The sequence below is a fragment of the Aspergillus lucknowensis genome (genome assembly GCF_044049455.1).
Source record: "Aspergillus lucknowensis strain CBS 449.75 chromosome Unknown BJX67scaffold_6, whole genome shotgun sequence".
In the NCBI taxonomy this organism is placed as follows: Eukaryota; Fungi; Ascomycota; class Eurotiomycetes; order Eurotiales; family Aspergillaceae; genus Aspergillus; species Aspergillus lucknowensis.
In genome coordinates this window covers 392,287-415,717 of record NW_027263550.1, presented here as the reverse complement: position 1 = coordinate 415,717, position 23,431 = coordinate 392,287, and the positions used below count along the sequence as shown (strand labels likewise).

Here is a 23,431-nt window from a genome sequence, read left to right as displayed (position 1 = left end):
TATGAATGCCACCCATCTGGCAAAGGCATCCGATGTGATGCAGCTCGTCGAGCAAGATCTTGTGCCCTGGTACAAAAAGAAGAATCTTCGGAATTTGTACTTCGCCCTGGTTCCTGCTGCCCTAGGGGTCGAAATGACCTCCGGTTTTGATGGAAGTGTTTTAAACGGGCTCCAGGCCGTCCAGTCCTGGCTCGATTGTGAGTGCTTCGCTCTGTCATTTCAGAATCATTTGCTAATTCTGCTAAAGACTTTGACAATCCTCGCGGCGCTATTCTTGGTATCATCACAGCTGCTTTCTCCCTCGGTGCTGTCGGCGCCATTCCTGCTGTTCCTTGGGTGAATGATCGCTTTGGTCGAAGGGCGAGTATCAAGCTGGGCACAGTGTTCATCCTCATCGGTGTAGTTCTCCAGACTGCATCTGTCAACAGTAAGGCTTCCTCGGTTCATTAATCCTGGGAGAGTTCACGCGACTAATAATCTCCAGTTGCTATGTTCTTGGTTTCCCGATTCATCTTGGGGGCTGGAATTCCATTCGCAATCAACGGTGCTTCCCAGCTTATCGCTGAATTGGCATACCCCAAAGAGCGTGCTGTAATCACCGGTCTTTTCAACGAGTCGTGGTATGTCGGGTCGATCCTTGCAGCCGGTGTTACTCTGGGAACATATCAAATGAGCAGCACCTGGGCATGGCGACTTCCATCTTTGTTTCAAATCATCCCTTCCCTTCTGCAGGCCATATTTATCTGGTTCGTCCCCGAGTCTCCGCGTTGGCTGGTCTCTCAAGACCGGTCCGAGGAAGCATTTGAGATCCTGGCCAAATACCACGCGGAGGGCAACCGTGACGATCCCTTTGTGGTGGCCGAATTCAGACAAATCCGCGAAACCATCCAGCTTGAGAAAGAAGCTTCAAACTTCAAATGGATCGACCTCTTCAAGAGCCGCGCCAACCTGCACCGTCTCTTGATCGCCGCCTCCCTCGGTCTGTTCACGCAGTGGTCCGGCAACGGCCTCGTCTCCTACTACCTGGCCAAAGTGCTCGCGACCATCGGAATCACCGACACCACCCGCCAAAACCAGATCAACCTCGGGCTGCAGTGCTGGAATCTCGTCTCTGGTGTCTCTGGCGCCTTCGTCGCCAAGAGTCTCCGCCGGCGCTGGCAGTACCTAATTGCCTTTGGGGGCATGACCGTGGTCTTCGCCTGCTGGACGGGGGCCTCAGCAACCTTCGCGCAGAACGGCAACCACGATGCGGCATCTGCGGTCGTTGCGATGATCTTCATCTACTACGGATTCTACAACCTCATGCACCCTATGACGTATATCTACATCACGGAGGTTTTCCCCTTCATCTCGCGGTCGAAGGGTGTCGCGATCCTGCAGTTTTTTTCGCGCGCGGGGAGCTCGTTCAACCAGTTTGTCAACCCGATCGGCCTGGGCAATCTGGGGTGGAAGTTCTACCTTGTATATAATGTCTGGTTGGCCTGTGAAACACTGGTTATCTTCTTTGGATACCCTGAGACGAAGGGTCCGACTCTGGAAGAGTTGGCTATTGGTGAGTATACCCTCGTCCCGTCATCCATTCATTAGTCCCGAACTTGCTCACTAATTCTTTCTTTTCCGCAGTCTTCGAAGGCAAGAAGGCGAATGTCGAGTTGGTTCATGTGGAGAACAAGGAGGGTGCGGCACCGGAGACAAGACACACTGAGACGATTTGAGTTTTTGTGTTGGAGAAATGGCCCGTAGAGCAGCCGAAGTAATCTGAGAAGGCTCGTCACTTGGGTCAAAACAAGCAAAGGTCCCAGAGTTGTGGCTCTCAAGTAAGACGTTGGACCTTCTTGGCGGCGTCATTTACCCGGTGAACGAGGTTAGCGATCGTTAGGGGCCAAGCTGGTTTATCCGGGGGCCCAATTGAGGGCTCCCCTCGCGAAAGACCTGCCCCTCTGCGGGGGCTCACAGTGCGGCGCAATGCCGATGCGTTTCTCGGAGCACCGCCGGACGAGGACAGGGGGTCGGTTGATGGATCGAAGTATAGCTTTTTTAACCTTTCCCTCACATTTTGTACTTCCAGGCAGCTTGGTCCTTCCTCCCTCTCGTCTCCGATTCCGCTCTAGATAGATCATAACCCCCCCATTCCTGTCTGACAATAACACTATATACTCTCAATACCAACACGGCGCCGACTCCAGAGATAGCAACGATGGCAACAGGCATCCTCAAAGTTCAAGGCGACCGCATCGTCGACGATGCCGGCAACGACATCGTCCTCCGGGGCGCAGGACTCGGCGGGTGGCTCAACATGGAGAACTTCATCACGGGCTTCCCGGGCCACGAATCGACCCACCGCGCCGCCATGCTGAAGGTGCTCGGCCAGGAGAAGTACGACTTCTTCTTTGATCAGTGGCTCACGTACTTCTTCATGGAGGAGGATGCGAGGTATTTTGCCAGCCTCGGTCTGAATTGTATTAGGATTCCGTTTAATTATCGACACTTTGAGGATGATATGAATCCGCGCGTGTTGAAGGAGGAAGGCTTCAAACACCTGGATAGGGTTATTGACTTGGTATGTCTCCAGTTCGAGTTAATGGTGAGGTGCGGCTACTGGTAAATAACGAGTGCTGATATCATTCCCATAGTGCACAAAACACGGCCTCTATACAATCCTCGACATGCACACCGTTCCCGGCGGCCAGGGGCCCGGCTGGCACGCCGACAACCCAACCGCGCACGCCGCCTTCTGGGAACACAAAGACCACCAAGACCGCACAATCTGGCTCTGGACCCAGATCGCAGCCCGCTACAAGAACAACCCCTGGGTCGCAGGCTACAACCCGATCAACGAGCCCTGCGACCCGCAACACACGCGCCTCCCAGCCTTCTACGCCCGTCTAGAAGAGCAAATCCGCAAAGTAGACCCGGACCACATCCTCTGGCTCGACGGGAACACCTTCGCCATGGAGTTCAGGGGCTTCGAGTCCGCACTCCTCCCGAACTGCGTCTACTCGCTGCACGACTACAGCACCATGGGCTTCCCGACGGGGACCGCGTACGTCGGGAGCGCGGAGCAAAAGGCCCTGCTCCGGCGGCAGTACGAGCGAAAGACTGAGTTCCACCGTGCGCACGGGACGGCGATCTGGAACGGCGAGTTTGGCCCCGTGTACGCGAACCCGCTGTACGAGGCCGATGCGGGAAAGATCAATGCGGCCCGGTACGAGCTGCTCGGGGAGCAGATGCGCATCTACGACGAGGCGCGCATCAGCTGGACGATCTGGCTGTACAAGGATATCGGCCTGCAGGGGATGGTGCATACGTCGCCGACATCCCCGTGGAACACGCTCATCGCGCCCTTCCTTGAGAAGAAGAAACGGCTTCAGCTCGACAGCTGGGGGAAGTACCCCTCTGAGGAAGTCGAGGCGCTCCTCAAGCCGCTGGTGGAGTGGATAAACCGCGTCAGCCCGACGGCCGCGAAGACGTACCCGACGAATTGGGATACAGGGCGGCATATTGACCGGGCGGTGCTGCAGACATTTCTGAGTGAGAGCTTCCAGATGGAGTTTGCAGAGTTATTTGCGGGGAAGAGCCTGGATGACCTTGATGCACTGGCGGGGAGCTTCAAATTTGAGAATTGCGTGCAGCGCGAGGGCTTGAATCGGATTATGGCGAGTCATGCGAAGGTGAGGTCGTGAACAGCTTAACCAAGATGGAGGGGCAGGCTGCTGTCACGGCACCAAGACTTGTCTGGCCTTCACAGCGCAACTGAAGCGATTATCTCTCGAAATGGGATTTGATGGCCAGAAGCAGACTTTAAGGTCTATATCATGTACATGATCTGTAGCAACGCGAACCAAAGTATTATTCGGCATTACACTCCCTCTTATACGAGTTGATTGACGCCTCGAGCTCTTGGAATCTCACATTAGATGACGAACCATTGGTCGAGAGGACAGGGGGCAATGGCGCTGCTCGATTGTCCATCGGATCCCCGATGGGGGAGACAAAGTTTGTCAGTGCGATGAATCCAGCGCGGGACACGGCAGAGCCGCATCAACACGAACGACTCCAGAAGGATTGCCGTCTCTTGTCATTGATTGGCTTGTCGCTGCAGGCGCGCTTATTCTCGTGTTGTCTTCCGAGCCCGCCGTGTCCCTCCGCAGAACAGCAGACTCTCACCATCCGCAGCTCACCCTCACACAACAATACAATGCTAACCATAACCCTCACCCCCCCAACAACCTACGCAATCCACGACCAAATATCCGGATGCGTAACATACACAGCCCCAGACCAAGGCCGGGAATCCTGGTCCCTGTCATACCCCATCCGCCTCCTCGTCACAATAACAGGCCACACAGAAGTCGAAATCACGTCCGCACACCGCGCCCACGCCGAGATTCTCCGGTTAACAGTCGTCGACCTGTACGCTTCCAACGCCAGCAATACATGGCCATTCCGCTTCCCCTTCCCGGATCTCCCTGTCGCAGGGACAGATCCTGAGACTGGGTCCAGGGGACAGGCGAAATCCGGGTCTGGACCTGCATCTGAATCCGTCGGGTCTATATCATTATCGCGTCAAGTACAGTCTCTCCAAAGGGGTTTTGCGCGCGCGCTCCCGCCCTCATTCTCGGATGCAAGCGATACTAGTAGGAATGCATCCGCGCAGGGGAACGTGGAATACACTATTACGGCGTCAATCAACCTCCAGTACCGCAATGGAGGATCCATGGTTCTCTGCTCGTCTTCTGCACCGATAACCTACGCCCCGCGCAATGGACGAGGGAGCATTTCTCTAACCGATACGACTAAATGGAACCCCTCCGCCCCGACGGGGAAGAAGTGCACGGTGCGAAGTTCGTTACTTGTCCTTGAGTCCGAGTCTGAACCTCGACATGAGTCGAAAGAGGATGAATCTGTCAGCGCCGGTGCGAAAACACGCCCACTCTCCAGACTCTGGGGGAAGAAATCACAGCCAGAACCACACTCCCAACTCCCGCATTTCAACTTCGAGCTCTTCGTCGTTCGACCCGTATTCATGCACGTCGGTTCCACGAGGACGTGTCTCGTCAATATCCTCCCCTGGCCTAAGACGTCATCAACATCGAAAGTCCCCGAATTTCGATGCAAACAGTATAGAATCCTTCTAATCGGGATAACCTCCCTTTTTACCGCTTCTTCATCGAATAGCCCTAAAGATAAGGATCCTACAGCTACAATCGATAATGAGGTCCTTGATATCCACAAGAATGAAGGGTGGGATGTCCTCCTCTCTGCGGAGAATGGGTATACCACGCGGATTGACTTGGATATTCCCGCCAGTGAGGTGACGGTACCAAGTTTTGCGACGTACAATGTGGAGCGCCGGTACGTTCTGCAGGTCGAGGTTTGGATCGAGTGTTTGGGGGAGACGTTTTATCTTGAGAATAGGGGTCAATTTTCCTTGCTCGTTCCTTTCGATCGTAAGGCCGGGTCATCAAAGGAGGTGCCCAACAAGGAGGGAGACCGAGTTGGGGACGCTCCCCCGCCGTACCCTGCCTAATTATACTCCGTGATTCTGAATATGAAACGTGCCAGAACGGCTAAAGAATAGCGCCTCTCGCAAAAAACCACTCCCTCATTCTATCAACTCCCTGACTCGTCACAAGCAGCATCTTTCCCAAACAATCCACATCATTAGGCTGCGCCTCCCGCAAGACCCTCGTGAAGTTCACATTGCGAACAATAAAATGCTCCTTTTCTGCCCACGCAACCGCAAAGTCCAGCGCCGAAGGGGCATTCCATAGATGCGCGGAGAAGTACCAGGAGTGTATGAGTCCCAATTTCCCGTCACACTCCATCATCTTGTCCCCGCAAACGAGGCGGACAATCTGGAGGCAGTAGAATGTAAACAGGACTGTGCGCCGCGCGGATTCTTCGAATACCCAGAGCTTCCAAAAGTGCATGGTTTGCTCAAGGGTTGATGGGAGGAGGGACGTCCTGCTCTCAATAGCGGAGTCGGTCTCTGATTCTGGTGGGAAGTGAGTGCTACTGAAGAGGAGGGCGGCGGCAGATTCAAGAGCGGACATGCTGAGGGCGTGGAAGGTGGAGCCTGAGATGGCGTCGCTAAGGTCAGGGTCGAAGACGAGCATGAGTCGGTACAGAAGGAGGGCATGGGTGTGCGCAAGTAGATCTGATGGCGAAGTGGGCAGCGCGGAAAGAACAAGTTCGTGGTGTCGAGAGAGGATGTGCGAGGTTATCATAGCGGCGTTGATAGAATTCTTCGTGATGTAGAGGGCACAGCAGGCGTAGGCGTCTAGCTTCTTAGCGGGTGAGTCAAGAAGGATGAAAATGCCATACCTTGCATAACTTTTGGCATCCCATCGGCATATAATTCTCGGTGACTCCACGGCGTCTGGTTTTCAACCACCATCCTCCGCGGCGTATCCCTGAGCGTATCAATGGCATACTGGAATCGAGACGCTATCAAATCGGGGAGATCCAAACCAGGTCTCGTTCGTACGTGCGTCAGCTGCGCACACTGTTGGTGGATGAGCGAGACAGGGCCGGTCTGTGGCTGGTGCTCTACCAAGGGAGGACGCATTGGCTCCTGTGTGTGCGTCTCGAGCAAAACAGGCTCGAAGATCGGCGGGGTATCAATAGTAAACTGCGCCACGCAGGGGGATTCAAGCGCCTCAGGCTGGCCTAGAAGCGCAAGCAACTCCGGAACCAGATCCGGAGCTGGGAGGCCTGGGTACACGCACGCGACTCGTCGCCGCGTACAACGAAAGCAGGTAGGCAGGGCGAGGTCGCAGCGACGTTTGGCTGCTCGACAGGCTTCGCATGACTTCCGCCGCGGAGGGGGATTGTTGCGCTCTACAGATGAACTCATTGCGGCGTGATTGACGTGTGCTGGGTAGAGCGAGGGGAGGACACGGCTTCTGGCGGAGATGCGCACAGGGCTGATGCTGGAGAGGAGGTCGAGATGGCTGTGTGGGGCCGTGGGTGCCTGGCGGAGTTCCGCACGATGACAAATCGATCATTCCATCACCCAAGTTAGCCCTAACTCAACCAGTGCTGGGCCACGCTGCGGGATTCCGCAAAAATATCAGGAGAAACAAAAAGCCACTTGAAATAGTGACTCGGATATGACCATGAGCTCCCGCAGACCGTGCCATCTGGAAGCATCGCGATGCTGCCTGGGAGTTGAGAGGAATATATAAAAACGCACCTGCTCGGGTGTCCAGTGACCACCCGCTTCAAGCGTCTTCTTTTCGCCAGAAATAACTATTAAAATGCCCACCATCTTTGTCTGCGGTGCTACCGGTACCCAAGGCGGCGCCCTCGTTAGCAACATCTTGAAATCGCCAGGTCTGAAAGCACACGCTGTCGCCCGAGACCCCTCCTCCGAAGCCAGCGAGGCCCTCAAAGCACGCGGTGTCACGATTTTCAAGGGCGACTTCAACGATGAAGACTCGCTGCGTGTAGCCATTCAGGGCTGCACGGGGTTGTTTATCAACCTTGCGCTGGACCTGACCGACCTTACCCAGGAAGTTGCCCAGGCAAAGCGGCTCCTCTCCGTCGGCAAGAAAGCCGGCGTCGAACATGTCATCTATTCAAGCGGAATTTCCGTTGACCAACTTGAGCGCCATCGCCACTGGGATCCAAGCAGCTTGATCGCAAGGGCCCTTTTGAACAAGCGCGAGATTGAACATGAAGTGCGCACTGCTGGGTTCAAATACTACACCATAATCCGCCCAGGGAACTTCATGACGAACGTCCTTACTCCGCTCGTGAACATGCAGTACCCAGAATTGGTGGAGAAGGCGGAGGTGACGACTCCTTTAGCGCCGGACGTGCTATTTCCTATGGTTGATACAGACGACATTGGCAAGTTTGGCGTCGCTGCCTTTCAAGATCCGGAACGATTCAACGCGAAGGAATTTGAGATTGCATCGGAGTTGATGCGGTTGCAAGATGTGATGAAGGCCATATCTAAGGTTACGGGTCGGGACGTGAAGATCAACTACATGTCGCAGGAGGAGATCGATAACCAGATTTCGACAAATCCTCTTTTGGCGGGGCAGTTACTCTTCAGCGATATTGTGGAGTTTGTGGATATGGATAGCGTTCGCGCTTGGGGGATTCCCTTGGGGACTTTCGAGGATTTCCTGCCGCGTGAGCGGGAGCGTGTTGCACAGACCTACTTCCGGTAGGAAGGAAAAGAGGGAGATCCCAACAGCCGTGGGATGTTTGATCAATTGTTCACTTGTTATTCGTTAGCATCTCATCCGGTGCGGACAATTTTCGGCAGTGAAATTACAGATATCCGCAGCCGGCTCGACTGACTTAGCCTCAAAAATGCGAACAGCCGTGATCAATGCAAGACGTCCATCACCTCCATTCTCCTTTGTTTACCCGCAACGAAGACACGGAGTCTTCGCTCACCGCGAAAGCGAGCTGGGCGCCGAGGTCTCGACCCGGCGGGGGGATAACCTGACGAAGGAATGACAAGATATAAGGCTAAAGGAAGGGGATCGCGGGGTGAAGAAAATTGATTGAAGGAGGAGCAGAAGCTTGGCTGAAACAATCTCCAGGCGTTGAACCTGCTCAGTGGCGCCGGAGGGCGTGTCGATCGCTCCTCAATTGCTTCAGTCCGCGCCCAATCAGGAAATCTCAATTAGCCTAAAACAATTCTCGTCTGGGTGACTTCGGACAGGGGAAAATGCCTTTCTTGGCCCCTTGAGTATAAATCGGCGACGATCTCCTGCCTCGTCAGCGAGATCGTCAACCGCAGATCACTTTGAATTGCCTACTTTGGAGTTCTGTGTGAGATCATCTTCCCAAAATGGTATTCCTCAAATCTCTGGCTGGAAGCGCACTCTTCGCGTCGCTAGCGTCTGCAGCTGTCATTGCTCGCCAATCGACGAGCCTCGACGACGCCATTGTTGCCAGGAATAAAACATACTTCGGTACTTGCTCCGATCAATATCTGCTGTCGAACAGCCAGAATGAGGCCGTCATCCGATCCCAGTTCGGGATTCTCACTCCGGAAAACAGTATGAAGTGGGACTCTATTGAGTGTCCGTACCCCACATCCCTGCTTCCATGATTGCGTCGTCTGATAATTTTTGCAGCCTCCCAGGGTAACTTCAACTTTGCCGGAGGCGACGTTGTGGTAAGTCTTTATGCTGAGCAATGCGAGAGCGTCGCTGACGTCTGTGAGGTCGACTATGCCGAGGCGAATGGCAAGCTGGTCCGTGGCCACACCCTCGGTACGGTACCCATACTCCGTCGCAAGGGGATCCGGAAAGACTAATACCACGTGTAGTATGGCACTCCCAGCTTCCATCTTGGGTTTCTTCCATTGGCGATCCGTCAACCCTGCAGAGCGTCATGGAGAACCACATCACCCAGGTGATGACCCACTACAAGGGCGAAATTTTCCACTGGGTAAGTTGGGTCGTCGATAAGGAGAGTCCTTGAAGCGAACATGGTGCTCATCACTCGAACGGTAGGATGTTGTCAACGAAATTTTCGAAGAAGATGGTAGCTTCCGCCAAAGTGTCTTCTACAACCTTCTCGGCGAGGACTTTGTCCGCATTGCCTTTGAGGCCGCTCGTGCCGCCGACCCCGACGCCAAGCTCTATATCAACGATTACAAGTGCGTCCTGCATCTGCTGATGTACCTGCATCTGTGCTAACTTGGGTACCCAGCCTGGACTCTGCCAGTTACGCCAAGACGCAGGCGATGGTCAGCCATGTTACTCAGTGGTTGGCGGACGGTGTTCCGATCGACGGAATTGGTAAGTTATCTTCGGTAATTGATGCAGACCGATTTGCTGATTTCTCCTTTTGCAGGCTCCCAGGCCCATTACAGCTCGAGCCATCCATGGTCAAGCACTGAAGCCCCGGCAGCTATAGCCGCCCTCGCCTCTACTGGCGTCTCTGAGGTAGCGATCACTGAGCTTGATATTGCTGGCGCGTCTCCGGACGACTACCTGAACGTGAGTAACGCCGACATCCTCCTTGAACTCGCTGACAGGTACAGGTGGTGGGTGCTTGCATGGATGAGCCCAAGTGCGTCGGTATCACCGTCTGGGGTGTTTCCGACAAGGTACGTCATTCTTATCGTTCAGTTTCCAAACAATACCTCCCGAATAGAGTATTGATGCGCTTGTAGGACTCGTGGCGCGCATCGGACTCTCCCTTGCTGTTTGACGGCAACTACCAGCCCAAGGAGGCCTACTACGCTATCATCGACAGCTTGACTTCTTAATGGTTGAGTATCCGACGGGTACTTAACTCGATTGACTTCCGACCGGCAGGCTACCGAGAGCGGGCTCAGGTTCTTGTATATAGCTTATCGAATATTGCCGGAAACGGGGAAGTTTGTGTTCGACCGGTTTGTAAATATCCAGACAAGTCACAATTACAAACGTTGTTATTTCCTGATGCTTTTCAAGCGACGGACAAATTCTGCCGTTCCCCAGAAACTCCGGATCTGCGTGTGGGATCGAAACTCGGAATAAAGATCGTGGAAAGTTCAAGAAAAGTGAGTGCGAGCACCAGACACATCGATCGTGACCCTGTCCCAAACCCTGTTATGCCTGGAGTGATACTCGGCTGCCTGGTGCTCTGAAACACTGGCGTCTCACCAAACAATGGAAGTTTGGTGGATGGAGGGGAACGACATCACCTTGAGCTGGTCCGATTGCATTGGCCAGCCAATCCCGTTGTGCCCTCCAAGCCACCCAGCTCGCCGAGGATCAAACCTTTCGTTCATGTTGTTTTTGTTAGAACCAAGTGCTGTGAGACTCTTGAGCCAGGAGTGTGGGACCATCATCGCCCAGCGTCGTAAGCAAAGTGATCAATCACAGCTCTCAGTCTTGGACACGAATACCCTCGATGATATTTGACGCTTGATCGATGCTTTTGGTAGTGTGCTCTGGCAACATTGCTGGTCCACATGGCATCGAAGATCGGCAACGAAGTCGCTCCGGGCCGAGGACAACAAGAGAGACGACGAGAGACGAAACGATGACGCAGAAGCGCGATGATCACCATTCTTCGGTGTCGATGGAAGCTCAAGCATTCGCCGGCTGCACAGCCCCAAAGTTCAGGAACAGAAAGGAATCGAGCAGCTTGTTGTGCCTCCACCGCGGCGTCGGGAGAGTCCAATCGTCATGAGCGTTTTCCCCCCTCCATCCATGGCAGTCTGACGGACCAGCCAACACCAACGATTGTGAATCACTGCAGGCCGCGTGGAATCGATTGGGCCAAGAAAAAATTTCAACGTAAAAATACAGCTCATCCATGCATGGATGCCTCCATTCACAACGTCGGTTCAAAAGATCCGGCTGACCCGACCCGGCCTTCTTCTCAATTTTGCACTGCCTTGACTCCCATCTTCGTTCCTGATTCTTCTTCCAACCCTTATCCTAATTCTTATATTCCTGTCAGCTGTTCATCTTCTGAATCTCGAGCTCGCTGTGCAATCAATTCTAGACGGTCGGATACTACCTCCGTTCACCCTCCGCCAGGGAATTATGCATTGAACCACCGATCGCTAGCCACACCGGCCTCGATCTGCTACACCTCAACTCAATCTATACCATAGCCATTGACGCACCTACGCATCGATCAAGAAAAAAACACCTGCAATGGGCCTCAGCAGCGGAGCAGTGATCATCATCGTCATCGTCGCCTGCCTAGCAGCCGTCTCCCTCGCCGCCGCCCTCTTCCGCCAATACCAACCCTCCGACGCCCTTCCCAGCCAGCGCTTCTCGCGAGAACAGGAAGTGTATATGCGGTCGATCCGGCTCAAGAATATGGGGTTCAACTATCGCGAGTCAAGGACCCCGATGCCGAGGGACGTCGAGTCGGCGAGTATGGGCCCCTCTCGCCCGATGGTATGGATAGTAAACTAACCATGGCTTTTTCTTACAGTGTCAGTGGATGATTCGTCACGATACTAAGGCGGTCGATTGTCAATCACGAAGATGGTGGCGTTAGAGCGAAATAGAACATATCGAGCATATGAAATTGGGCGTTTATGAGGTGTCTGGACCTATGGATCTCATGCTGGGCTGGCTTTGTTTCCTTTCTCTGATATTTTACGATCATGATTAATTAAGCGAGTCGAGTCGACGATACAATATCCCTTTCTACGAAAAATGTGAATATATCTGTAAGGGCTTCGATAAGCAAAGCGTTTCTTATTTATAGGGTGAACTGACATCTCGATGACTTTGAAATCTCTGAATCATCCCTGAAGAGCAAGCCATTGTCTCACAACCTCGGGCCCATCGCCCGTGTTTCTTGTCTCAAACTCGCTGCCGCGAAACCAACCTTGGCTGGGCTGGGAGTGGTCGATCCAATCGGACAAACCTGGCGGCCGTCGCCAGTGGAGGCAACACGTGATCGTGTCTCAGGACATGGAAGCCCGTCGAAATCCCATTTTTGGGCATGTTTCAGATTTCAGGGGAACACGAGAAGAAAAAACATTGCTGTGCAGTTCAAGAGAAAGCGCAACTTCCCAACAGCCATTTATTGCAACCCGTGTTCGTCTCTCCAAGGCGACGCAAGGGGATCGGTTTTGATCCCACCGCTCGATCGCTCGATGTTGTGCGTCTCTAGATGGCTCAGGCTGATCCACTCTGCAAGTCTAGATTGTACTTTTGTCTCTTTGGTTCCATTGATGCTACCAATCCCAATTCAATTTGGCTTTGTTTTCTTTGTCCGATTTTCAAACCTTGTCGGGAAGTATAAAACGACGACGAGGCTCAACGAGCAGTTCTGTGGACCTCTTGACAGGCCATCGCCAAGCACATTCTCGAGTTAGCACGAGAGCCAAGCCGCGGCCCCTCTTCTTTAATATTTCCCCACTCTGTGAGATCGATTGTCGTGGTTTATCTTAATTGTTGTTGGGTGCAGTGAAGGTCGCGCATGGTGACTGCTTGCCACGTTGGCCACTCTACGATTGCTCTCACAGCTTCATCGAACACGGGCGGGAGGACTGCGACGGTCGAGTCCTGTCCAATTGGGCTTTGGCGTGATTCGCGACTTCTGGCTGGCGTGGTGTTCTGTGCACTGACCCCGACGAGATTGGAGAGACTCGGCCAGATGATCATGGTAATATATCGGTGTACTCTCGTCTCCAGATACTATTGGTGGCGTAAAAGGGAGCGAAAGAGGAGGTTCGTGATTGCGCACTGTGCTTGCGACCATGTCAAGGTGCAGGTCGGTATCTGACTGCGAATTTTTCGCGGCCAAGACAGCTCTGATTGGCATTTCGCCAGTGCGTTGCATCTCATATCCGCAAACCGTATCCAACGATTATGAAAGGAGGCTATTCGAGCCCTGTAGCAGCCTGTCCAGGGATTATTACCACCACCGTGTGAATATCCTCAATGGCTGAACGAGAAAAGGCGGTCTATCGTGCTTTGGTGAGTTGTTTGCCTAACTTGCTGACCATCGAATTATCTGTGCCGGACTCGACGTTGCTTCGGGATGAATTGGGCGCAAACACCTTGCCTCTGATCCTGGGGTTGGAAGTTGGAAGTCAGCCTTGAAGAAACCGCCAGAGTTGCAAACCGGCAGTTGTAGACTCACCGCGGTCAAATAGACCCTCCATATTCCTTCATTTCTTGGTGCATTATAATTGTTCATATGGTCCACCGAGACGTGCGGAATTGACACCTAAGCGTATAAGCCGCCCTCGTGGTTCCGGCCTGACTGCGGGTGGTCAGGCGCTCCACCATATTCGTATGCATGGAATAAAAGATCGAGGACGGCAGTGCGGGTGATCGCCAAAGTTGATACTGATGGATGCCAGCTGGTAAGAAGTTATTGGATATCGTATTCACCGCTCCAGATTCCAGGACTCTGCCACAGGAAAAGATTCCGATCGCGAACAGCAGGAGAGCGCCGACTCCACAGACATCATGCATGCAACCTCGCATGCCAACTCACGCGAACCTGTGGATTTCGAGTCAGTGGGACAGCTGCCAGCTCGATCGGCCGTAGCGACACCATTATCATAACCTTGATATCTGCAGTAGCCGCTTCCTCCCACCCTCCTCTTCCAATTCGACATGACCAAATCACAGGCCGCAAAGCCGGTGAAGAGCGAATTAGAGTCATTGAAGAGATTTCAAATCAGTTATTCTGTTGGATCACCACTTTCGGTGAACAAGTAAGTTTTTGAGTTGGTGGCATGGAGGCAGCGACAGCTTGGGTACCAAAGGTCTATGGTACTCAGTGTTTCCCGGAGAAGGGGGGTGGGGTGCATAAATAGCGACAGGTGCTCTGATCTGTGCTCGTTTCTCATGGTCAGCAATCTCTTCCTCAAAAAGTTCACACAAAAGCTGGCGAAGTACTCCACAAGTTATATCTGAGCTCCGGTTTGACATCGTTCAATTCAAGCCATGGCGAGCATAAATACAAACAGTCTCGGCGGCATGGACAGCGGCTCTTTTGGATCTGAGCCAAACACCAGCAACACCCAGGTCAACTCTCCATTCGAACTACAGATATTCCTGTCCGAGTGGGCGGCCGCGAGGGGACAAAAGCCAGAGCTCATCGGCAACTGCCAGACCCTTTGGGAGCTTTTGCAAACGCTAGGATTTCGACAGCGAGATCGCCTGCAAGAAATCCTGGGAAAGCTGCAGTTGACCGGCAAGGGCGGGCGTGATTACCTTCGCCACCATGACTCCTTTCATGATCACCTTTCGCCCACGTTGGCGAATTTTCTGCTTCTTGAGATAGCACTGTCATCAAGGGAAGTGCGAAACAAAATGTCTGAAAGGCAGAGAAATATGGAAGGAGATGAACTCCTCAGATATAAGATCGAGGTCATCCGGGACTCCTTCCTTTGGCTCAACAATATCATAGAGAAGAAAATTGACTTTGTCAAGACGGTATTCTCTGGATTTGATAAGGATCAAGAGCGCCTATTGATAGTGAGGCTAGCCTGTCTATCAAGAATCCAAGTGAGAGACTTCAGTGCCGGATTGCCCGGGGCGACACCGTTAGAGAAGGAGGACAAGTCGGCCATGGAAAGTTTATGGAAAATGTTTGATGGTTTCTTCAAGCCAGTTCCTGTCCGGCTCGCATTTCGCCTCGCCAGCGTGGGAGTGGCGGGTGGTTGGGGTGGTGGAAGCGATGCGTGGTCGAGATTCCTGCACATTTTCAGAGGGCTGTCGGAAGATTTCGGACGGCGGACTATGTGATGAGCAAAACAAATGGAGAAGGGAGAGGAGCACAAATTCATGGATGTTTCCGTCGTTGGTGTTGCTTTTGATTTCCAGTTGTGCCACTGGGATAGTTCGGGCCTGCTCTGTGAGAATGAGACGGAGGTTTGTGAAAAGCTCACGCAAGAGCGCGAAATCTCTGCCTGCGCTTGGATCTTCAGACTATTGGCTAAGCCACAACAATTAATTTCGTCCTTTTCCAAAGCCTCGCTGTTTTGCGGAAGCGAAATGAGCTCCCACTTTGTCTTTCCACCTTCGGCCGAGGAAACCGCATGAGTGTATCCTAGAAACAGGCAACACATCCTGATTTTGGATGGGTGCCTGCACTCGCGGGGCAAGCACTCAGTGCCGAGCCCGGGTCGTCCAGACGACCGATCACTTGTTGGGAGCCGCAACGCGAAGTGCCTTTTGGGCCCATGATGGCGCTGGCTGCTGCTGGTCGTGGTGTTTTTTTTTTTTTGACTTTTCCCTGCCTTGAGCTTCCCACCTATGAGCTCGAGGGAGTGGAGATAAAACGGGAGAAACAGCGAACCTGATTCGCCAGAATGTCGCAATATCGTGGACCTGGGTCTGTTCGCCCTCTGACAGCCAAAATCCTGCCCTAAAGAGTTCTTACGGTGGAAGGAAAGCCACACATTGGACCCTTTTGCATGTGTTGTGTGCTTCTCATGCCCGTCTACTTTGTTTCGCCAAAATTATTCGGAGGAGTTGATGTAGATGAAGCGTTGTCAATCATTGGGCCGGCCGGCGAATGTACGCGAGAGGTTCATGCCGGGTTTGACAGGCACGTTCCGCAACTCTTGTGATTGCTGTTGGCCGAAACTTGGTTCGTCTCTCTGGTTCTTTCGGGCGGCTCCTTCGGAAATCCTTGCCCCGCCGATTTGCAGCCGAAGTCAACTCAATATGCTCCACCTTTACGCTCTCATCCATCGTTTCCCTTCCGCTTCATCGTCTCTCTGGAAAATCAAGGAAATGATCTTCTTTCTTGCAACACGCGCCTTCGGAAGGCAATGAAGGCCGAGATCGACGGGCAAATTTCCTCCCTGGTACCCTCTCCTATGCGAGCCCGCTCGCACAGTCCCACCTGCTCTCTCGCTGTCTGAACTTCAGAAAGGTCTGGAGCCTCGCAGACCGAATGCCCCAGCTTTGGAGCTGCTGGGTGAGTCACACTAATTGAGATGGACTGCAAAACTCATAGTCGCAAATGTTTCCAAGAAGCTGGCTGATGTCGATATGGGTCCCAGTGCGCCGATCTTGCTGCCAGGATCCATTCAGCCTCCTGCTAGCCGTCCAGCTTGCAACTGCCTTGTACGCACTGTGTTTGTCAGTCTTCTTGATACATCACAATCATACTTGCGGAAACAATCCATGCGGCAAGTTCGGAGGGGGTCCTTTGTACCTTTGCCCATGCCAGCGAGGGTACCTTTGCGTTTTTGGTAATAAAAGAACAAAGAAAAAGAACGCATTTGTCCGGCTGAGGAAAGTGATCCCCACTCTTGGTTTCCAGGGTTTTCCTTCTTGGCTGTTCCTCGAACATTGTCCGCCATGAACATATCGGAGGAGCGACAAAAAAGGCTTCTCTGTATCCCCTCTCTCAGAGAAATATTTAAGTGAGACTGTCATCCGCAGAATGGTTCTCTCAAGCAAAGCGCAATTTTCTCCAGTCTTCAACAAAGTGTGCCTTCACCTCGCGCAGTCATGAGCCGACCATGTGGGAATCTCGTACCTGCCTTGGATGCATTCGTTTTGAGGTCCGATGACTTGAAGACGCTGACTGCTCCATCCAAATGTATGCTCTCCATGATCATGCCCAAACATCCAAGTACGCATGGTTTGAAGCAAGCTAACCAACGGAAAGGTTTCAGTACCCCTCAAAAAACGCTTATTCTAATGGCGATCCGGTTGGAACCTGAGGGGCTACAGGGAGAGGAGTTGCGAAAAGTCCAGGATATTCAACGCCGATTTGAGAACCAGTTCAGATACTTCGGGAAGAAACTTGAGGGTTATGTTATTGATTACCTCGAGTTCGAGTCTGAATATGACGGCGGGGCAGAAGCGGCTTGGGAGACCTTTACAGCTCCCCTCAAACCTGATCCGGATTTTGAGGCGACTCGCGACGACCTATGACCCGACCCCCTTCGATGTTACGGACAATATCTGGCTACTTGTACTTCACTTCTATTTGACCTGTTTACTCTCAGTCGTCGTCTTAGCTGGAAGAAAAGTTATTCTATTCATGGCCAGTAGTGCAACGGCTCTTGCTAACGAGGTAGCTCGAGCTACACGAATCGAAGAGAGAACGGCGGTTTTCATGTCTCCTACGGGAGTCTCCGATTTGACACGGCGATTTCAGACAGATATGCTGCGCAGGAATTTATTTTGCACTACTCCTTCCACAATCCAAATTAGAGTGCACCGCAGAACAGCTCAGCAGTTAGGCTGAATCAGCACATAACTCCTTCCACTCGATGAGAGTGAGGCCCGCGCTGTGCACGGGCCAGAACCTCAAATCAAGGTTTCTGAAGGTCTCGGGCTGTGAACACCCTCAGAACTTCTTTCCTCAAATGCGACAGCCAAGAATCAGAGTGATAAAATTAGGCCTTTCCTTTGCCTACGCCCAGTGGCGTTGTTATATTTTGATAATTATATAACACTATTGTCAACCAGGATAGCTCTTCACTAGGACCCTTTTTAGTGGAGTGGCGATTTCCCACAGCTATTTATATACAGGAACAAATGGATCAAGTCCTGCGGGGGGTCCTGGGGGCCCTTCTTCCGCGTGGGGTCTGGAAGGCGTCAAACCGGCTGACCCTTGTTGATGACGCGCGAGTGGGGAGGGCAAAATGGGAAGGAAGCAGAGCGGCGATGCCGGACGCCGCAGCAGCTGGGGCTGCTTGTGGAGGGCTTGTTTGTGTAGTGGTGGTGGAGAGAGGAGCGACGGCGCCACCCGCAGCAGCACCAGCGGAAGGTCCAGCGGAGGGCCCAGGTGGGGGCCCAGGCGAGGGGCCGGTCGAGGGGCTAGCGGAGGTGGGAGGGACAAGGGGGGTGGTGATGGTGATGGTGGTATCGCTGGTGATTGTGGTGGTGGTGGTGGTGACGCCGCCGTTGTTCGTGATGGTGAGGATGGTGCCGGCCGGAAGCATGTGGGTGGTTGTGCCCGGGGGTGGTTGGTGGCAGCGGGTTTGGGCTCCTCGGCGTTCTTGATCTCGCGCTCATGTGTTTCTCAAGGTCTATATCCCACGGTCAAAAAAAGCTCTGGATTTGGTGTACTAGGTAGTATACAGTTTGCCCAAGTCTTTTCACCTACTATCTTCTTCGATTGGGCAGGAGTTCTTGAGATTTCCTTCCCATTAATGGGAATTGTTACCTTCGTTGGACCTGCGAAATTCGCAATACCCGTGTTATTAACACTGCGAGCCTCTACCAGGGGTCATGTTATCATCATACCAAGTCCACATTATAAGGTTCAATATGAACCATATAAAGGCCCAAGGGCCAAACAACAACACCCACAGCATATTGCCCGTTAAAATCACTTGTACCAGCAAACAGTCTCCGCGACTTTGGCAACATCGGCGGCCTCGGGGGCGGACATTGCGGACGAGCTGGCGAGGGTGGTGTTGGAGGCGAGGCTGGGGGCACTCTCGTTTGAACCACTTATGTCGGGCGACTGCAAGGCCTGTCGCCCCATAGGAGGCTATCAATGTGTGCACAGCGTCAGTGGTGTTAGAGAGAGCGGTTTCGGTATCAGACGCAATAACGCATGATGTCGATACACTCGGTGAGCAGAGCCATGAGGTGGATGATATCTGATGAGAGCCAATATCACAAGGATGCCATCAGGAAGAAGGAGCAAGTGCGCACGAGGTGCAGTCAATTATCACTGAGGTCACCCGGCTATCTAACAAACCCCCTTAAGCCACGATGCCAGTGACAAAATAAAGCTCAAATCCTTGCCAGGGCCCAAGATCGTGTTGAGATCTCAGACGGCGTCTGGCTTGCGATACCCACACGAATTCGCGAATTCATCTTGCCACCCCTCAGCACCATTTTTCATTCTGGTACTTGTCCCAGCCAGATGGATCAGACGACCGAATGCTGGTTGGACGACAGGCGCAGGGTCGATCAATTCTGCCCCGTTGCCCAGGTGAGTCGCTTGAACCTCTGCATTGGGTCATCTGCAGCTGCACGGTGATGCAGGAACTCACGTTCCGTGCGAACAAACTCGGGACTGCCCAGGGTGGCTTGTTAGTAGTATCTGTCAGCACTCGTCAAACACTCCGAGTCCGAGACGCCAGGCCGGAACCCCGGAAGGAACGCTGGCTCCCCCCAGCCAGGCCCAGGCAGCGCTTCAAGATTCAGCGCGATTTGTCGCGAACATCTGGCACCGCACGATAAATTGGGAGGAAACTCGAATTCGGCTACGCTGCCCCAACAGAGTCGATTCCGGCGGAGATAGCTTGGCGAGCTCCTTCCCAGTCGCACCCTCCCAAGGTTTCTAGAGCGCAGCAAGCCGAGTGATCTCCCTTGAATTTTTTCCTCGCTTGGGATACACGCGCTCCTTTCCCGCATCAGCATGAAAATGATTTTGGAAGCATTTCGATCAGCATCTCGTGATCAGCAAAAGATGAGCCACCTCATTTACTGAGGTGGGGCTTATTTCCTCTGACCTCTTCCATCCTGGAACCCACGTTATCTATGGAGAGAGCGAGTGAAGATGAGTTCTCGGGTATTCTCATGGAACCTCAGGTATGAACTTTTTGTGGCGACGGACAATCATCACGATCATCGCGCGCAAGGATTGAAAAAAACTCTGCTTCCTGGGATCTGCAAGAGCATCGAGTAATAATGAACAGAGTTGGAAGATGCAGGTCATGACTCTCTTGTCATTTCGAATAACCCACGAGAGGGACGGCCCGTGTCTCAGCTCCGGTGATCTTCTGTTGACTCCTCAGCCGCAGTTAGTCCTCTTGTCCGTTTTTCCATTCTGAGAAAATGCGCCACTCTCCCAATCCGGTCTCTGCACTTACCTTGAACACGACGCAGCTCGAAACTTTCCTCCTCTCGACTAACGTCCCTTACGCAGGCAATGCATGAAAAAGCAAATAAGCGTTGAATGATGTGAAACAAACTAGTCTGAAGCTCTCCTGGAACGTGAAAGCCGCCTTCATAGCTCGAAAATCTTCTCATCAAGTTCTTCAGGACAAATGATCTTCCAACTGCGTCGAGTTGAAGCACAGGCCACCACCACTCACCATGGTCCCCAGCAGATCCCGAAGTCTGCAGGGAGTCGGACCTCCTGTTCGCCCCATCAGCTGCCTCATCCTGGAAACCGGCGTTGCTCTTCATCGAGAAATGGCATCTTACTCGGAAATGTTATTGGCCAAGCCCTGTCCACAGTCTCCATAAGCTGTTGCCCAGGTCTTGCCCGAGCTAAAAAGGGAGACAGCTGGGACGGTGTTGTTTTGCGCCGTCCGCTGAAAATCCATTGGGGATTCTTCCCGTTCTCGATGTATCTCAACCTCCCAATGGGATGCACCTTCCTAGTGTGAACCAACGTTTGTACAGGGAGTCGCCAGGCTGGATCCATTTCACTGCATCCTGATTTCCTCTCGGCATTCTCTGCTGCGTTCACCAGAAAATCCATCCCTTAATCTTGCGTGAGAGGGTAGCTGCGCGTACTAGGAGCCCAAAATTCAGCCTCGTCAAAGATAGGCGAATTTCGACACGGTTGACGCCGTGGAAATACGGATTCCCACAAAATGCCGCAACGTTATTTCTGTCGAAACCCGGCCCACGGTCGCCAAGGCGAATAATCTGTTGCTTCTCAGACTCGGAAAGAGAAGGACCTTCCCGTTATGAGCCTAATATCTTCGCCCTCCCGCGATGGTGAGGTGCACAACGGTGCTGCCGGCACGATTCAGATTATTCGAACGGAGGCACCTGCTTTGGGTTGGACATCAGCACAAGCCGGAGAGAAGCGGGCACGCGGGTACGCCACCACATTCTGAAAGGGGCATCAAGGAGCATACACTGAGAAGAGATTGAGCGGTGAGGCGATCTTCCTGCAACACCCAAGCTGAAAGCACCAACTGACTTAGCCGCTCATCAGCACGCCTTTCTCATCAAAGCCTCGTCAGCTAATAGTTGCCCAGGGAGCCATGTCAATGCTGCCTCTACCGTCCGAACTCCTCTTCACGGTCACCGAATATCTCGAATATGAGCACGTCATCAATGCATTCGCCAACAAGCGAGCCTTTTCACCGGATCGTATCCGAGCTCCTCTACCACAACAACATCTAAAGCATAAGAGCCCAGCGTCTTCTGGACAGCCAAAAAGGGGCAAGACGATACTGTCAAGCAACCCCTCAGATACGGAGCCGATGTGACATGCGAAAGGCCCGCGACCTAGCTTGGCTCATCCCTGCTGTTAATAAAGGGCGCCGCGTAGTCTCCCGGATACTTGTTGAGCATAGTGCCGACCTCCTCAACGAAGAACAATCAGCTTTGAAGTGGAAATTGCGCAGACCAGCAACGAAGGCGCCGCAGATACGGTTATTGCGATGACACCATTGTTGCTGGATCTTGGCGCCGACATGAATAATGGACGAGACCTCTTCCGCGCCGCACTCCAAGGCGTCCGTTCCGGGGTTGGAGCAGCGTCATCCAATTGCTCTTAGCCACGGGGCGGAATCAACGACCCAGCTATTACGATACTCCGCTTGGCCTCGCCGCAGCTATGAGGAATTCGAGGCAGTTCGCATATTAGAAAGTTCCTCGGCGCACCGCTGCAGGCCGCAGCCGTTTCTGGCGGCTGAAGCATTGCCCAATCATTGCTTGATCAGGGAGCCAATGCCAATGCTGATGGTGGGGATTACGGCACCGCCTTATTCGTGGCCAAGATGGAAGGTCATTCAGATATCTTGGAGCTCCGGATTAAAACAAAACTAATTTCAGCAGTAAACTAGAGCGCAAATAGTGGTTCTAAAGCACTGTGAGATCGCACATAAACTCCCAGGAAAATGGTCATGGCTGCAATGGTGTGGGAAGGGTATTGACTGTGATTAAATTCGGTCACTGCGAATAGTATCAAGAAAGGGCAATTCAACCGATCTATGGCCTATATAATCTCATCTAAACCTCTCAACGTTCTGAATTTCCATTGCCTCGCTCAAACGGCTGAGAATGATAAAAGCAACTAAGCCAAAAATCGTTGCAAATGCCCTTATAGCTCAGTGGTAGAGCGCTCCACTCGTAATGGAGAGGTCCACGGATCAATCCCGTGTGGGGGCACACTCTCTTTTTTTTTTTTCCCCGAACCACCCCCAACTCCTCTGACGCAAAAACCGACCCAAGTTAAGAGTGAGACGTGAGATGTACTCGAAAGGACTCTCTTGTCCGCGTCTATTCGCCGCTCTGCGATCTTGAAAAGCGTAAAATTCGACGCGCTTATTACGGGAGCTGCCCAGCCTCTGACCGAGAGAGGGAGCCACATTCCGAACAGTCGTCCAGACACGGTTCGCGCCTAAAGATAGTTCTGTCAATGATGTTTTATTGAACCAATGCATTGATTTCTTTCCTTGAATTATACTCCCTGATCATACAGTCTGCAACCCGAGCCTCAGAATACTCCTTCTAGGACTTCCCCAGATGGGTTGCTGCTGGTACCGGCGTTTGAGACGTGAGAGTTGATTACATTAAATATTTTGCAAGTAACGGCATCCTCTTCTGCAGTCTCGAACCAGCAATCCCAAGTCTCGCCTCGCCCACTTTAGCTTCGATTGCAACCAAGCTCAACCCAGCCAATGGGTGCGAACACGAAGCCCTCGGCCGGCCAAAGGACAGGTTAGAGGTACATGTCGTGACGCTGAAAGTCAGCGTGTATACTAGTATACTCCGAGTAAAGCGCGAGACTGGGGAATTGTGCGAGTGTGCTCTGGTAAGTAGGGCTGGGGCGCACAACTTTTGAGTGTTTAAGCATCACAAGTATGTCATGATGAAATACGCTCTTGTTGCTCATCTTATTGTGTCCAACATGTCAAGACAAGCCCAATACGGGGCAAGAGAGTGTAGCATGAGTTCGCCTATTGACGGTTTCTGACCATACTTTATATTCTCCTTGGTACTTTTAACCAGCGAATGGTATCAATGACTCGAACGGACAAATTTTCCGCAGAATCAACAAGGATATCCTTGCTGGGGTTGCTCAT

At 52.7% G+C, this 23,431-nt stretch overlaps 13 protein-coding genes and 1 non-coding gene across 14 annotated transcripts; 11 read left to right on the top strand and 3 right to left on the bottom strand.

The window, feature by feature from the left end:
• Position 1: 1 nt before the first annotated feature.
• On the top strand, positions 2 to 1,715 carry BJX67DRAFT_370301 (MFS transporter; the record flags this gene model as incomplete). Its single annotated transcript, XM_071030897.1, has 4 exons — positions 2 to 197; positions 248 to 427; positions 485 to 1,552; positions 1,624 to 1,715. 4 exons carry the CDS (start codon positions 2 to 4, stop codon positions 1,713 to 1,715), a joined length of 1,536 nt encoding a protein of 511 aa, XP_070889342.1.
• A 482-nt stretch (positions 1,716 to 2,197) lies between these two features.
• BJX67DRAFT_390967 (glycoside hydrolase family 5 protein) lies at positions 2,198 to 3,683 on the top strand (the record flags this gene model as incomplete). The annotated part of the gene is made up of 2 exons (XM_071034698.1): positions 2,198 to 2,560; positions 2,634 to 3,683. 2 exons carry the CDS (start codon positions 2,198 to 2,200, stop codon positions 3,681 to 3,683), a joined length of 1,413 nt encoding a protein of 470 aa, XP_070889341.1.
• A 515-nt stretch (positions 3,684 to 4,198) lies between these two features.
• BJX67DRAFT_378339 (uncharacterized protein) lies at positions 4,199 to 5,530 on the top strand (the record flags this gene model as incomplete). The annotated part of the gene is made up of 1 exon (XM_071032324.1): positions 4,199 to 5,530. The coding sequence occupies one exon, from the start codon at positions 4,199 to 4,201 to the stop codon at positions 5,528 to 5,530; it is 1,332 nt and encodes a 443-aa protein (XP_070889340.1).
• A 40-nt stretch (positions 5,531 to 5,570) lies between these two features.
• On the bottom strand, positions 5,571 to 6,859 carry BJX67DRAFT_378338 (Zn(II)2Cys6 transcription factor domain-containing protein; the record flags this gene model as incomplete). Its single annotated transcript, XM_071032323.1, has 2 exons — positions 5,571 to 6,283; positions 6,328 to 6,859. 2 exons carry the CDS (start codon positions 6,857 to 6,859, stop codon positions 5,571 to 5,573), a joined length of 1,245 nt encoding a protein of 414 aa, XP_070889339.1.
• A 359-nt stretch (positions 6,860 to 7,218) lies between these two features.
• BJX67DRAFT_281015 (NmrA/HSCARG family protein) lies at positions 7,219 to 8,522 on the top strand. Its single transcript, XM_071026663.1, has one exon. The coding sequence runs from the start codon at positions 7,263 to 7,265 to the stop codon at positions 8,181 to 8,183; it is 921 nt and encodes a 306-aa protein (XP_070889338.1). The 5' UTR covers positions 7,219 to 7,262; the 3' UTR covers positions 8,184 to 8,522.
• Positions 8,500 to 10,434, top strand: BJX67DRAFT_281103 (endo-1,4-beta-xylanase). Its single transcript, XM_071026665.1, has 9 exons — positions 8,500 to 9,050; positions 9,105 to 9,145; positions 9,194 to 9,242; positions 9,299 to 9,420; positions 9,486 to 9,631; positions 9,685 to 9,773; positions 9,829 to 9,974; positions 10,019 to 10,084; positions 10,151 to 10,434. The coding sequence occupies exons 1-9, from the start codon at positions 8,816 to 8,818 to the stop codon at positions 10,244 to 10,246; spliced, it is 990 nt and encodes a 329-aa protein (XP_070889337.1). The 5' UTR covers positions 8,500 to 8,815; the 3' UTR covers positions 10,247 to 10,434.
• Positions 10,435 to 11,630: 1,196 nt separating this feature from the next.
• BJX67DRAFT_378335 (uncharacterized protein) lies at positions 11,631 to 11,945 on the top strand (the record flags this gene model as incomplete). Its single annotated transcript, XM_071032322.1, has 2 exons — positions 11,631 to 11,856; positions 11,917 to 11,945. The coding sequence occupies 2 exons, from the start codon at positions 11,631 to 11,633 to the stop codon at positions 11,943 to 11,945; spliced, it is 255 nt and encodes an 84-aa protein (XP_070889336.1).
• A 1,476-nt stretch (positions 11,946 to 13,421) lies between these two features.
• BJX67DRAFT_281039 (uncharacterized protein) lies at positions 13,422 to 14,075 on the bottom strand. Its single transcript, XM_071026664.1, has 2 exons — positions 13,582 to 14,075; positions 13,422 to 13,511 (listed from the first exon to the last, which is right to left on the bottom strand). Exon 1 carries the CDS (start codon positions 13,929 to 13,931, stop codon positions 13,635 to 13,637), a length of 297 nt encoding a protein of 98 aa, XP_070889335.1. The 5' UTR covers positions 13,932 to 14,075; the 3' UTR covers positions 13,422 to 13,511; positions 13,582 to 13,634.
• On the top strand, positions 14,018 to 15,454 carry BJX67DRAFT_281109 (uncharacterized protein). The gene has a single exon (XM_071026666.1). The coding sequence runs from the start codon at positions 14,397 to 14,399 to the stop codon at positions 15,198 to 15,200; it is 804 nt and encodes a 267-aa protein (XP_070889334.1). The 5' UTR covers positions 14,018 to 14,396; the 3' UTR covers positions 15,201 to 15,454.
• An 876-nt stretch (positions 15,455 to 16,330) lies between these two features.
• Positions 16,331 to 16,964, top strand: BJX67DRAFT_281004 (uncharacterized protein). Its single transcript, XM_071026661.1, has one exon. It carries the CDS (start codon positions 16,426 to 16,428, stop codon positions 16,768 to 16,770), a length of 345 nt encoding a protein of 114 aa, XP_070889333.1. The 5' UTR covers positions 16,331 to 16,425; the 3' UTR covers positions 16,771 to 16,964.
• Positions 16,965 to 17,864, top strand: BJX67DRAFT_281005 (uncharacterized protein). The gene is made up of 2 exons (XM_071026662.1): positions 16,965 to 17,010; positions 17,080 to 17,864. The coding sequence occupies exon 2, from the start codon at positions 17,227 to 17,229 to the stop codon at positions 17,662 to 17,664; it is 438 nt and encodes a 145-aa protein (XP_070889332.1). The 5' UTR covers positions 16,965 to 17,010; positions 17,080 to 17,226; the 3' UTR covers positions 17,665 to 17,864.
• On the bottom strand, positions 17,811 to 18,565 carry BJX67DRAFT_280954 (uncharacterized protein). Its single transcript, XM_071026660.1, has 2 exons — positions 18,504 to 18,565; positions 17,811 to 18,451 (listed from the first exon to the last, which is right to left on the bottom strand). Exon 2 carries the CDS (start codon positions 18,362 to 18,364, stop codon positions 17,963 to 17,965), a length of 402 nt encoding a protein of 133 aa, XP_070889331.1. The 5' UTR covers positions 18,365 to 18,451; positions 18,504 to 18,565; the 3' UTR covers positions 17,811 to 17,962.
• A 2,705-nt stretch (positions 18,566 to 21,270) lies between these two features.
• On the top strand, positions 21,271 to 21,717 carry BJX67DRAFT_280950 (uncharacterized protein). Its single transcript, XM_071026659.1, has one exon. It carries the CDS (start codon positions 21,383 to 21,385, stop codon positions 21,608 to 21,610), a length of 228 nt encoding a protein of 75 aa, XP_070889330.1. The 5' UTR covers positions 21,271 to 21,382; the 3' UTR covers positions 21,611 to 21,717.
• A 725-nt stretch (positions 21,718 to 22,442) lies between these two features.
• On the top strand, positions 22,443 to 22,514 carry BJX67DRAFT_t32. Its single transcript has one exon. It is a non-coding gene; the product is annotated as a tRNA-Thr (tRNA).
• Positions 22,515 to 23,431: the final 917 nt, after the last annotated feature.

Excerpts from the sequence above, each read along its gene's own strand:
- BJX67DRAFT_281015 (XM_071026663.1), top strand. The coding sequence starts at position 7,263 with ATGCCCACCATCTTTGTCTGCGGTGCTACCGGTACCCAAGGCGGCGCC.
- BJX67DRAFT_281103 (XM_071026665.1), top strand. The coding sequence starts at position 8,816 with ATGGTATTCCTCAAATCTCTGGCTGGAAGCGCACTCTTCGCGTCGCTA. Across the intron at positions 9,243-9,298 it reads GGTCCGTGGCCACACCCTCG|TATGGCACTCCCAGCTTCCA; the intron begins GTACGGTACCCA and ends TACCACGTGTAG. Across the intron at positions 9,632-9,684 it reads CTCTATATCAACGATTACAA|CCTGGACTCTGCCAGTTACG; the intron begins GTGCGTCCTGCA and ends TTGGGTACCCAG.
- BJX67DRAFT_281039 (XM_071026664.1), bottom strand. The coding sequence starts at position 13,931 with ATGCGAGGTTGCATGCATGATGTCTGTGGAGTCGGCGCTCTCCTGCTG.
- BJX67DRAFT_281109 (XM_071026666.1), top strand. The coding sequence starts at position 14,397 with ATGGCGAGCATAAATACAAACAGTCTCGGCGGCATGGACAGCGGCTCT.
- BJX67DRAFT_281004 (XM_071026661.1), top strand. The coding sequence starts at position 16,426 with ATGTTTCCAAGAAGCTGGCTGATGTCGATATGGGTCCCAGTGCGCCGA.
- BJX67DRAFT_281005 (XM_071026662.1), top strand. The coding sequence starts at position 17,227 with ATGTTATTGATTACCTCGAGTTCGAGTCTGAATATGACGGCGGGGCAG.
- BJX67DRAFT_280954 (XM_071026660.1), bottom strand. The coding sequence starts at position 18,364 with ATGCTTCCGGCCGGCACCATCCTCACCATCACGAACAACGGCGGCGTC.
- BJX67DRAFT_280950 (XM_071026659.1), top strand. The coding sequence starts at position 21,383 with ATGTCAATGCTGCCTCTACCGTCCGAACTCCTCTTCACGGTCACCGAA.